The 13953-nt window shown below is 38.0% G+C and overlaps 1 protein-coding gene across 1 annotated transcript in view; it reads right to left on the bottom strand.

The window, feature by feature from the left end:
• Positions 1–13953, bottom strand: part of LOC132850303 (adhesion G-protein coupled receptor D2) — a 53028-nt gene that overhangs the window by 2018 nt on the left and 37057 nt on the right. Inside the window, exon 24 of the mRNA XM_060876752.1 lies at positions 8282–8364. Within this exon, the coding sequence (XP_060732735.1) occupies positions 8282–8364 (83 nt within the window). The remainder of the gene's footprint in view (positions 1–8281; positions 8365–13953) is intronic.

Here is a 13953-nt window from a genome sequence, read left to right on the forward strand (position 1 = left end):
TGTTGGCTGACAATGGCAGCATGGTCTTCAGACACAGCATGTTTGATAAATCAGCTTCATAATGTCACTCAAGGTCACCTCAGGTAGCCTTGAGGGCCAAGTGTGTGTCTTTACCAACGGGAAAAAGATGTTCTGTGTCCCTCATCACACAGGTCTAAATTTTACCCAAATACTGATGCCAACACACATCAATGATGAACACATAGATTTAAAAAATACCAAAGAATAACATGTACAACAAAATTACTCAGTAGCATATAGACCCTGGAAATTGAATATAGACCCCCATGTGGTGGAAGTGTGTGTAGAGTGTAAGCCGCATGTAAGGATGTGTGTGTACGGTGTAAGCAGCATCTCCAGTGAATCCAGTCATCCTTGAATTGTGACCCAATCATGCAAAGCTCAGAGAGAAAAATGGAGCAGAAAAAAGTTCATGCAGAGAAAGAATCACTGATCAAACAAAATAAACAAGTCAATAACCCCAAAGCCCCTCATATTCTGTCTCACATACACACACTGGATATACCAGCTGGGAAATTTTGGACGCTCAGATGCTCATGACAAAATGTCAAGTTATAAAGCTGAAGAAAAATCAGAAGGACACATTAGAAAGTGTTAAATTTTTAAATAGTGTGTTTACTGAAGAATGAAAAGAATTCTGGCAGGTAGCTCCAAAAAGACATTTTCACATTCATAGATGTGTTTTTCATCCCAGTATAGTATGCACATTTTCTATCAAGGTTAATGAGGAGCTGGATTTGGACTAGATGCTGTCCTTGATTTATTCTTTTTGCTAAACTAATCCTCTAAGTGTGTTTTTATCTGCTGTCAGGTACCTCAAACACATTTCTTAAACCAGGCATTTCACTCACGCTTAACAGAGGACAATGACAGAAAGACATGGCAATTTGAGGATATCTCAAAGGATAGCAACAAAGCTTATACATCTACTAGATGCAGAAGATGAGAAGAACAAGGAAATTTCTTGCTTCTTTTGTTCACAGTGGTAAAAAAAAATGTGTCGGCAAGACTTGGCACTTCTCCTCTTTTTTGACTGATAAACAGCTGTTCATAAACACCACATAGGAAATAAGCACTTATTTAGTCTGCCAGTAGCTCCTTGGAGATTGTGCGGTGGTGGCGTCCCAACTGCAGCTACTTGATATCAGAGGCCTGTGTGAGCCAAGTGAACATCACACACTCAGAAAAAAAAAGCCACATCACATGGGCTGGAGCTCCGGACCATCAAAGGGAATGAGACTAGAGCTCCAGGGACCTGCATCTGTTCCAGCATGCTGAGGCTGGATCTCATCACCTGCTGAGAGAACAGGCCAAGCCTGTCAAGTTGTCATTGACCTGTGGCAGGCGTGGCCACCCCCTCCTGACACTGATTGGCTTGAGTGTGTGCACATAATGTGTGTGTACATGACAGGACATCTCATGTCTTGAGCATTTGAGTGTGTGAATTGTGTGAGTGAATGAATGTTAAGGAGAAATGATTGGCTGCTTGAGGGTTCAGTGATGACGACTTTAAATGACTGCATCAGAAATTAGCCCCTTTTTCAGGAGGCTTTAATAATGACTCACACTGAAAAAAGTCCAACAGGATAATCTCACTGGTATAGACCAGGTCTAATAACATTATTATTTAGAACCACAATTCTATAAAATTCTCTAAAGTTCTATACTTTTCTTCTTTCTGCAGAATATCAATTTGCTCTTACACATCAAATGATGTCTCAAAATCATATCTGTTGTTCTTCCAAAACCATAACCCAAGTCTTCTCTTAAAATCTACTGCCCAACTGATGTAGACTATCTATTATCAAAGACAAAAAAGCCACTACTGATATTATGCACTTTTACTCCTTACATGATGAAGCCTAAAGTCGAGGAAGAGAATTCTGATCCATGAATGCTAGACACAGAAAGAGCAAGGCCAGAAGTCTACACCTACAGCAGGTGAATCAATACTTTTTTTACAGACAGAAAAAGACATGTCTTCTTCGATGTGAAAAAAAAGCTTCTGGCAATAAGTAGTGTAAGCTACAAAGACTGAGAGGAAATGCTGTCCGGACTAAATGCTCTAGTCGAAATCACACATGCACTTTTAAAGCTCTGAGAAAACAATGCCATCACTTGGCAAGGGAAAGTTAAAGATCAGATAAACTGGGAAAGACTTTTATTGTGTTGTGTAGCAATTAAGGTAATGTATCTTGCAATTATTATATATGCTTTTCTATTAAGCATAAGTTCCCGGTGGTGCAGTGGGCAGCGACACCGCATCTTTGTGTTCTTTGCGCATCACAGCTCAACTGACTACTCTAAATTGCCCCTAGGTGTGAGTGAGTGTGAGCACTGCAATGGACTGGTGTCGTAATACACCCTGGATGGGACACCAGTCCATTGCAGTGCTCACAGTCATTTCTAATGAATTCTCTGAACCTTGCCTTGTGTCTTGTTTCCTGTTCTCTGTCTAGCCAGAGCTAGACAGCTACTCATAATTGTTTAGTCATTTTGATCGTTTCCCTGCGTTTTTGTTCCCAGTTTTCCATGTTTTCCCAATAACCTGACCTTTTGGCTGTTCATTGGATTCTGACTTTGCCTTAGGGTTTGAATAGTAGCCACTGTGTTTATTAAAGACTGCTCCACCTGCACTTGCCTCCACTTCCGTGTTTCCACTCCGCCCACGTGACTGAGGTATCAACATCAACGATCAGTGACAGCTGCTTTTCCTCAGCTGGGGTTGGGGATCTCGTCAAGATGCAGGGAAAAACCAATGACAACTCAAAGTAAATCCAAGTAAACAAAGGAATGGCTTCAGAAAGGGCAACATTTTAGAATGTTGGATCAAAATCCTACCAAAAAACAATATAGAGACACAGACAATCATATTGCAATTTCATATATTTTTCAAGTCAAGTCAAGTCAAGAACCTTTTATTGTCATTTCAACCATATATAGCTGTTGCAGTACACAGTGAAATGAGACAACATTTCTCCAGGATCAAGGTGCTACATAAAACAAGGACAGGGCTAAGGACTTAGTAAGTTAAAGTGCAACTGTGCAACTGTGCAACCTGGTGCAAACAGTGCAGGACAAGACAGACAAGACGGTGCAGGACAATACAAACAAGACAGTGTAGGACAAGACAAACAAGACAGACAAGACAGTGCAGGACAAAAGGTTACAAGACAATACACAAAATACAAAAAAGCCAATACACAAAAGACAGTAAACAAAAAACAGCGCCGACCGACCAGTGTAAATACTGTATGTAAATACTGTAAGTTCAGATAATTTTTCAATTTTTTTGTTAAATTGCCTTTTAAACTGACTTTTACCCAAACAGACTAGTATAGAAGGTTTTTTAACAAAGTATGGGTTAAGGAGTTAGCACGCTTATTTAATAAATGAGATGTTTATTCTTTTTTCCCCAAAACATTTCTATACATTTTTTTCACTTTCATTTTTGTAGTTGCTATATCAAATTATTCTACAATTTTAACAGGTGTGTAGACTTTCTATATCCACTGTATGAGTAATGTGTGTCTCAGAGAAGATTTGTCAATGAGCTGAAAGTCTGCTGCTGTTTTCTCTTCATGGACAGATTTTTAAAACAAAATCCATTTTTTGAATTAATGATCCATGATTTCATTTATTTTGCAAAATGCTGTATAGGAGATTGTTGTGAAGGAAAAGGGACTAACAGTAAATAAAATACTTATAATACTTATAATAATACTAATATCAATACTATGTTATTATATTATTAATATAATTGGATCAAAGTTTGCTCATCCTTAGGAGTTTGTTTGTGTCTCTATGGAGGACCACAGAAGTTTTTTCTAAGGTTTTTAGTGAAGATGGATTTGTCTATTGTATCAAAAGGCACTGTCTCTAATAGTAGAAGCTTCTATAAGTCATTGATCAACTGGAATTCTAATAAAGTTAATTAAAGCTGAAATAAAACTGCCTCTAATCCATTGTTTTAAAATGACCTCTGAAAGTAACGTGTTAAAATCTGACACTAAGTATTAAAAAATTGTTATACACTTGTAGTGTATATTATGGTATATAGTGTGATCTGTTAAGTGTTTGTTTTAACAATGGACACTGTGAAAAAGCTGCTTTACATAAATCCAGGTATAGATTTCATTTTGTTCCTTATGAGTAAATCAGATGTAGTCATAGAGTTAGCTTTAAAAACATAGACTATGACTATTTCCTATTATTCCATTTGTATACTTCTGGTTTACATCTGAATAGAAAAACAGATATGAATATTTTAAGCACAAGTATATAAAGAAGTATTTTATTTTAGTCAATGCATAAAATTTCAACAAAAAAAATTTATTTAAAAAAAAGCCCATAGGCTTCATAGTGGAAGCACTGATTCTGTTCTAACACCATATCACACCATGGTAGTCCAATGTTAAGATATGTTCTTATTACTAAACTAGAGAAAACACCAGCAGTAATTAAATGCAGAAAAAAAGATTAATTGATGTGAAGATTAATATGAAAGCGTGAAAACACAAGATCAAGTTCTCTTCTTTCTGAGACGAGTTAAATGACGGAATAGTATTATTAAGCAGCTTTGTACAGTACTCTTATACAGGCAGGTAAGGAGGAGTGCAGAGCACAAAGCAGCATGATAATGAAGTGCAAATATTTTAAATGAAAAGCTTGTTGAAGCAAAATTAACTAATGTTCTTAACCTCATATCACAGGTTTTATGGAAGCGGCTTGTTCACTTTTGGTTTGTTCACATTTAGACAAAGATAAATTGTTTTTAATAAGATAACAGATCATTTGGTCTAGGTGACAATTGTCACACAATCACGTCATCTTCGTCATGTCACACTTCTCTCTAGATGCTGACTTAGCCTAATGGCATGTTTAATAGCCAAGAGGTCACATCCAGGTTGGTGTCCTGCAGATCTAATGGATTTATCTCAGGCTCCTGACTCACATTTGGAGGTAAACAGGAAAATGCTTGCAGGAAGGAAGTTCCTCTCTCTCTCTCTCTCTCTCTCTCTCTCTCTCTCTCTCTCTCTCTCTCTCTCTCTCTCTCACACACACACACACACACACACACACACACACACTCTCTCTCTTCCAAGTGCTGTAGATTAAGCTGGACACAGCTCATGTTCATTATAAGTACCAATAATTGAGTACCAGCAGAGAGGAGAGTACATTGGCAACTGAAACTGATTTTTCATCTTTCACAGCAATATCAAATGGAATTACTCAAATGCAAGTGTTACTGAAGCCATTTACTATATACTTACAATAAAAACATTTTATGTAAAATATCTTTATGAAAAAAACAATATATGATTAATTAACATTAACGTAGAGAGATGATCAGGACACCAGACATTAATATTACCAACACACTTGGTATTAATTTCCATTGTGCACATACAAAATAAGATAGACAGATAGATAGATAGATAGATAGATAGATAGATAGATAGATAGATAGATAGATAGATAGATAGATAGATAGATAGATAGATAGATAGATAGATAGTTAGATGTAGCAGTCATGCAAAAGTGCAGATAAATATATAGCATAAATACATAAATGTGTATTATTTATTGATCATATTATGAGATACTCCTCAAATTACATTAAATACACAGAAATGTGGGTTGCACTTGATCTCTTTACTATGCTTGTGGTCGCTAGCTTTAAAACACTGAGCTTGAGGTCAGCACATGGCCTGTAGGAAGTGATTTCATGAGTAAAAAGATGTCAGCTTGTTTTCCTTTTTTCCTTTCCTGTTGTGCTCTGATAGCAACTTCCTCTCTAGTGGGAGTGGAAGTGGGGTGTTGCTCTCCAATCCACACACAGCACAGGCGGAAATGTCCATCACACACGCCACTATTTCAATGGTTCATGGGTGAAAAGGGGTGGAGCCAGGGCAGAGGAGCAGCTCTATATAGCATTCTGCATGAATGATTAATCAACATTCAGTCACCAGGATGAGTGTTTCCTTCCTTGCTTTTTTATCTCTCACATATTTCAGACCCATTCACAAAACACACTCAGGCTGCCAGGACACAGTGACCTACAAAAGTGGGTTTAGTGTTAATCGCAACGGATGAGCAGTTAGCAAAGTGGCGCAAACACGGTTTAGAATGGAAAAAATATCAAAAGGAGGAAATTGTCTTGTTTTGTCCTAGAGAACAAAATCTAACAATTCCAGCATCAGGCCTGATTGTCAATGGTGTTCCAATAAATAAAACCATTGTTAAGTGTGCAATGAGTAAAGACATACTAAAGGTGCCTGCGAGGGCTCAGAAGTGAGTGCTGGTGGTCTGTCCTTCTTCCTGCTTTTGGTACTGGGATTCAGGTGGCACAAGTTGTTCACCATTTTCTTCCTCTCCTCGTTGAAAGATTAGTAGAAGCAAGTGTCCTGTCAGTGATGGCCCCAAGTCACAGGAAATAACATCAGTGGCTGGCCGCGTCTAACGAGGATGTGAGACGCCCCGATGGCACATTAACGACCGGCCTCAGACGGCCAGCCGCATCTCCAGAACAAAAGAAAGCACAGCTGCTTTGATGAGAATTGGTTTAAATGGGAGAATAGCAATAACAATAACATGGGCAGCACTTCAAAGACACCGAGAGCTGAGAGCTTTTCTACACTTTGGGTTTTAAAGCATTTGCTGTCTTTTTTTAGAAAATTGTGTAGACTCTATTTTCGATTGATCTTGTGATCTGCTTAGCAAGTGAGATTTGCACATATGATCATTATGTTGTCGATTAACAATACGGAGAAACCTGCTGTGGGAGACGACTGCAGGTTAAAATGTCACAGCAGACAAAAGTCAAAAGCTGTGTATCTGAAGAGGAGGAAATGCACATTCCACTTGAGAATTTATCCTTCTCCATCTTTTCCCATCGTCTGAATGGGATGGCAGACCTCTCGTGTGTCTGGGCAGCGAGTATAACAACACGCTGCAGGTGTGAAGAAAATGAATGCAGCACCTCCGCTGCTGAGTAACGTGTGCGAATCAGGAGATTTCTATGGGAGAGTGAGGCTGTGTGTGTGTGTGTGTGTGTGTGTATGTGTGTGTGTGTGTGAGTGTGTGTGTGTGTGTGCAAGTGGGAGAGAGAAGTCCTGTGGCTGACAGCAGGTCCCTAGTCAGGATATGTAACCGCACACTGCCAAAACAGGAAGCTCACAACTCCCTTAGTGACTGACACGCCCTGGCTCGCTGGTGGAAGTCCACACAGAATCCATGCTGGACTGTGAGATCTCATTAAATGTCTCAGCAGAATATTTTGTCCTTCTCACCCACTTTAAACAACAAAAATTAAAGACAAGTGCTTTGCAATGTCTCCTGAATATCTTCAGATTCAGTGATTAATATTCTAATCAATACCTTTTTTTTTTTTTTACTAATAACTTGTTATTAATACAAATCACAAACCATAAAAGAACAACAATCCAGAGCAAATTATGTTCCATGAATGTGTTTGTTTGGCAGAACCGGGGTGTCTTTTCAATTCTTTGAGTAGATTTAAAAGAAAAAAAATCTGAAGGACACAGAAGGCCTAAATTATAAGAGAGTATGAGGTACTCTGTGTCAAATGGAATCAATATGTTGAAATTTCAGCACATGAGAGATTTAAAATGATCTTTTAAAAGAAACATCGCAGGACATGCCTGGTGTTTTGCGGGACTTTGGCACAGCTGAGAATGATCAGTAGTTGTGTGTCTTGGGATCTGTCGCTCTGTGCTACAACAACGATTAGTGTAGATCGTTTGTGCATGTTCCAGTGAGTATCATTCAACCCCAGACCCCACCTCAATTTCTCCGCCCTGACTCTAACTCCCTCAGGACTCCTGTGACCTTGCTCATGGAGAGAAGTTCTTGATATCCAGTGATTTTTAATAGAATTCCAACATTAAAGTACACACTATATACTTAAGTATATTTTATTGTTACAAGTCGACATCTAGTAGATGGGAAATGGAGTCTGGAATAAGAAACTCAGTGTAGGTCAGTTTAAACCGAGCTGGGTCCATACACTGAGGAGACACTGAGGAAGCATTTCCTGAGCTTGCCACCAGATGGCCACAGTCTTTGACGTTCATTTTGCTTTTTAATGAATGTACACAATGCTTTTATGATTTTTTTTAATAATGAAACAGGTTCAAATTATTAACCATCTGGCTGTGTACAAATATTTTGCTGTTAAGAAAGCTACACTTTAAACCTCATGTGAATAAGGCTACACAGTAAAATGGAGGCTTACCTGTCTAATCTTGTGAGTAGCACTAGCGAGACAGCTGAGATCTTCTTTCAGGCTGTCATGGACACAAGGGATGGAGAAATGTCCTGTGGAGTATGACAAGGTCACATGGTGAGTCAGTGAAATGGTCAGAAGCCTGAATCACACACACACACACACACACACACACACACACACAGAGCAAGCCTGCACTCAGGTCCACAACAACTGTAAGCAGCATATGTTTAGAAAACACAAGACCTGAATCATGATTTTTTCTTTATTATTATGTTTACTTTGATATCTTTTGTTCCGTTCATCATCATTTGATTGAAAGTTTTGCTAATAATATGATTAATTAGATATCTTTAGTATGGCTTGAAAATTTGCACCAAGGGCCGAGTTAGTGTAGCTGATCCATGTGTACTGACTGCCATGTTATCTACGAGGTGGAAAGATATAAGAGGAAGCTTAGAGGAAACCCACATAAACACACAAATTATTCACTGATCCGAGGATTGAATTTTGGTGCTTTGACAACACTCAGTGGCAGAACTGCAAAAAAACACAAGTATTTCTACTGCTTGGAACACATGCATAGAAGTGAGGCTTTTGATCATATAATAGTATCTAATTAGAGCGTTTTGCATTAGAGCTTCTTCTATAAAGCCCACCAGCTCTCCAGTTAGTGTTCAGGACTCATGAGCTTCATGAGCACAAAGAATGAGAGGATTGCTATAGCAAAACAAGATGTTTTGATGTTGTACTCTGCACACTGTAGTAGGGATATACAACTTCATCCAGATTTCTGTCAACTTCCAACACACTGTTTATTTTTTAAAGCAATTCAAATGGCTAAAAATCATAAATTGTTCAGATTTGTGTTTAAAGTTTTCTAAAAGTCTTCCCTAATACTGTAGAGATCAGCAGATTGCTGAGAGCTGTGTCCCAAACTGGTAGGGTTCTCTGGGTTCACATAAATCTATCACATATCTGAGGGCTCACTGGAATGTATATTGTGGCTAAGTGAGATGTACAGTCCACACTAGTCAGATGTCATGTTGAGTTAAGAACAACAGAGGCTTTCAGTTCTGGCTGAATAAAACTCGTTTTCTGTTGCTCTTCTCTTCTTGGCAGATTCAACAGAGTCTGAGTGACCGATACAACTGGCATTGATGATGCTTGCTCCACTTCCACCAATGCTCAAGGTCTGTCTGGGTAATTTGTGATGGTAAAACTGAGCTCTGTTTCTTCTTTATTTGTTCTCACTGGTGTGGATAGAATGGATTTGAACTAATCACACTGCTATTTAATCTTGGGTTACCTTGAGAGACATTCCTATTTTATGCTTTTAAAAAATAAAGAATAAGTACAATAAATGATGGGTAAAGCTGTGGGTATTCTCTTTTTTTGTAATATGGTGCTACTCAGATCAGTCATCAAATTACTAGAATTATTCTTCCTGGTCACACAGTATGCTTAAAAATGAATCTAATGTAACATGACGTGTAACTTGACAAGTAACCTAAAATTAAATTCAAGAGAAAAAAAAAGAGTTTGAGGGCTAATGAACTATAGCTCTGTTTTAGGGAATCTTACTGACAGTCACAATGTGCTGAAACTCCTTCCATATAAACAATAATACAGGTTTTAATTTTAACCCATTTATTATTAGTTTTAGATTATGCAGAGCTTCTGGCATTCAGTCGCTGTGATCGAGCTGCTGTAAGAACGATAACGCATTAGAACGAATACATTTAATATAAACATTTCATTTATCAGTGATAATAATTATGAAAGACACCAGGCTTTGACTCAAGGCTTGAAAACCCAAGTCTTAAGCATTAGCGTTAAATCTGACACAGAAGAACAAATTAACTGCATGTTCAATATGATTTATAATGTTTAAAGCTCTAAAATCAAAGCTCTAATAGTTAAAAAATATAAATGTATAAAAATTCTGTTTAAAAATATAAATGTATAGAAATATTTTATAGAGAATAGAATTGTGGTTTGTTGTGTATTTTATAATTACATTTAATTTTTGAATAAAAATGAAATCATCAATTATGCCATAATCAGAAAAGATGGAGACATTTTGAGGCATTTATCTATAATATATAAACAAAAAAAAAGATAAATAAATAAAAAAAAATTCAAAAACAATTCATGAGCTTTAACACAAAATAAATTTGGTATTCAGGAAAATCACTTAAAACAAAAAAAATTATATTAGTGCCCCTGAGTGTGTGTAAATTTATTAACAAATGTAAACATCAGTGGATCTTCTTTAAATCATAAGACTCACATGTACTCTATACAGATTGCACTAATTTAAATATCTTATTTTTTTCAAATATAAACACATATATGTATATAGATTATTAATTAGAAATGGCATCTTATAAAAGTACATATTTTATAAATTGGTCTACAAGTCAGATTGTTATTGTGTCTTTTAATGCTGTGCAACACTTTAGTAAAGACAGCACTAAGAGCACTAACTGATCTGCTATGACCAAGCTGAGAAGCACCGTATTACACACCCTAGTGTGCTGTGTTCCATACGTATCATAGAAAACATAATGATGATTAGGCTTTCTATGACACATACTTCCAAAAGCATGTGGATACCTGACCTTCACACCAATATGTGATTCTTCCCCAAAGTGCAAGATGTTTGATGAGATTATGTGTGTTTTTATATTTTCAGCCTCTGTCAAATCCTGGGCTCATCATGCCATGTGTTGGAAATAACGTTCTCCTGAGCATAGCTGGGACAAAACTGACAGAAACCATTTAGTGTTGCCATGAACTGGCTACCTGTCAGAAACATCTTCATTGCTCTCTGTCTCATCTACATGAGGTGAGAAGGAGGGATGAGCATGAGGGAGGAGGAGATGTCCAAAGTGGAAAGGTCAGTGGATTCAAGGAGTCCATAAATCAGAGGTGGCAGGTCAGAATATTTATGCGAATACAGGAGTGTCCATGAGAAACAGACCTCGAGACTTTTCTTAAGATGTACATGTATACCATGATCCAGTTATAAACAGAATACCTGAAGTGTTCAATTGTCAAGAACATGCTAGCAGATTAAATTTACACTACACATCACACCTAACACCTACAGTGAAGAGCGTTTTACATCAAATAGGTTTTAAAAATTAGACATAAAAATAAGATTTAAAATGTATATGAACAATAAATAGATTCTTTATTTGTGCAAAGCATCAGACAGCGAGATGAAGAAACCAGTGAAATTCTTTTGAAAATGACAACTGTAATCCAAGGAACTGTGCTGTCTTTTTTTCTTGATGAAAAGTTAAAACAAAACTCGGGTCAGGAAGTTTTTACTTTTTGGAAAAATGTGGCCATGTTTCTTGGCCAGCCCACTCTCATTCTCACACTGAGACAAGCCAGACACTGCAGGATAATCACAGTCTAATAGGAGAGAATATTGAAAGCAGCAGCTCAACAACTGGATCTGCTTTCCTATCCCTCTCTCCTTCTTCCCTTCTAAAATGTTAGCACATGGGTGCATGAGATATAGATAATTTTATGACATGGTTTTGATAATCAAACATTATAAAAACAAGAAACATGTTGCATAGCAATCAGTTGCTGTCTGATTTGGAGGCTTTTTGAATGTAGAGGAAACCTGCGTCTCTAAAAATGTTACAAAACTGTGAAGTGTCCAGTGGCAACACGATGTAACAGGGAAATACGGTTGTTACAGTCACAGTGGTTTTTAAAAATTCACACCTTTACTGGCAAACTCAACAAAAATTGAGGTCTAAAATCCAGCCAAAACAGACTCAAAGCCCATCATTTCAGAAACACACACAGAGAAGCTGGCACACAAGGAAACACACCTGGTGACTCTATTGGCATGCTTTGTTGTGGTGGTGGTTGTTGTTGTTGTTGTTTTCATATTATGAAGTTGTAAGGCTGTTCCCTCTCTGGTGTCCTATTTGCCATACATGGATGTTGGATGCAGAATGAAATACATGTCCACATACCAGCCCCTTTCTAATGATTTCCCGCACCTGCACATCTGCTGCTGTTTTAATTAATACTCAAAGGAGGTTCGTTGGGACTAATCAAAAGCATTGTCACTTTGTTAAAATGAATGTCAGTTCTTTTTATGATTGTGACAGGGGAGTTTGCTACAAAGACATTACTTAATCACCCCTTGTTCCAGTAAACAAGGTAAACGATCAATGTAAGGGGAAATGAAGAACACAGGTAGGTCTTGTTTTCTGAAATATTGATACTGTGGTCCTTTTTATAAGGCCACAATTAATTACCCACTCAGGAGCATAGTGTGATTTCAATGCTGGCCTGAGCTTAGCTACGTTTCTTTTTCATATTTGGCTCCTTTCCGAGCTGTGCTGCAACGCCCTTTCTGATTTATGGGCGACGGCTGACCTCTGAGACCGTAACACAGTGATGGGTGACTGGCTCTCAATGGTAAGCTACTGGCACTTGACAAAGTACCGGGAGCAGAATGAATTTACTTCTCTTTTCCTCAATCATCAACAGGCATGGCGGCTTGCTGCCCTGACCTCCGTCTCATCCTGACTGCTATAACAAGATCTCCTATCTTGGGCAGGAGAGCGAGACACTGGGGAGAGAGAGAGAGAGAGAGAGAGAGAGAGAGAGAGAGAGAGAGAGAGAGAGAGAGAGAGAGAGAAAGAGAGAGAGAGAGAGAGAGAGAGAGAGAGAGAGGTGGGTGTGCATGAAAAATTTACTGTCACATCTACTTTCCAATGAGCGCCAGTGAGCACTTCTTTCACCTTCAGGTTGCTTTGGTAGTCCAGGGTGAGGGAGAAAAGGCGGACGAAAAGGAGAGACGGGCAGAAATAGGGCTGGGATTGGGTCAGTAGGGACACCAAGGAACATGCAAAAGGCAATGAAAAACTTTTTTTAGGATCCAATTTTCCTTAGCTTATATCCATAGGCACCCCTTGTATGCCTTTAGAAGTCTATTTGCCTTCAAGACCAGGATAACACCTTCAAGCCAGTTCAATTTAATAACCAATAAATCTCCATGAGCAATGAAATTTTACTTCCATGGCTGATGGTGGCCACCAATCACAAAATCTGTGTGTATGAGTGTTTGGGAAAGATTATTAAATAGATATCTTCAACTACAACAAATATGTACTAACTTATATGTACTTTTTTCATTTAATTGATGCACACTTCAAGTTTAATGCAGCAATCCATGTGGTTTTATAGTTGTTACAATAGCATGAGGTGAGGCTGTAAATTCGGATGGTACAAATGCATAATTTTCTAAAGTAGGGTTTTAAATTATCCCACAGTGTAAATGTTGGCCCACTGCCGCAGCTAAGAGATGGCGGGTTATAATTGAAAATAAAAAAGCCATTAAAAAGACATTCAATAAGCCTGTGGGAAATTGATCAGGCTATAAAAGCTGTCCACTCAGGGATGGGAGATGAGTACATAGGCTGAGTAGGAGGTAGCGGCCTGATTTTGACACAGCAGTACTGCAGCCTTTACTCTCTGCCCTCCATACAAACCCACACGATACCAAAATATATTTAAATATTTAAATATGCATTTCCATGAAATCCCATTCTATACTATTAAGGCAGGATCAATCCAAAGCTCATTATAAAAATAGATTCTGTGGTTTGTTACATTTGCAACAAGGTCACTACACGAACAAG

Source organism: Tachysurus vachellii, chromosome 1 (assembly GCF_030014155.1).
Source record: "Tachysurus vachellii isolate PV-2020 chromosome 1, HZAU_Pvac_v1, whole genome shotgun sequence".
NCBI lineage: Eukaryota > Metazoa > Chordata > Actinopteri > Siluriformes > Bagridae > Tachysurus > Tachysurus vachellii.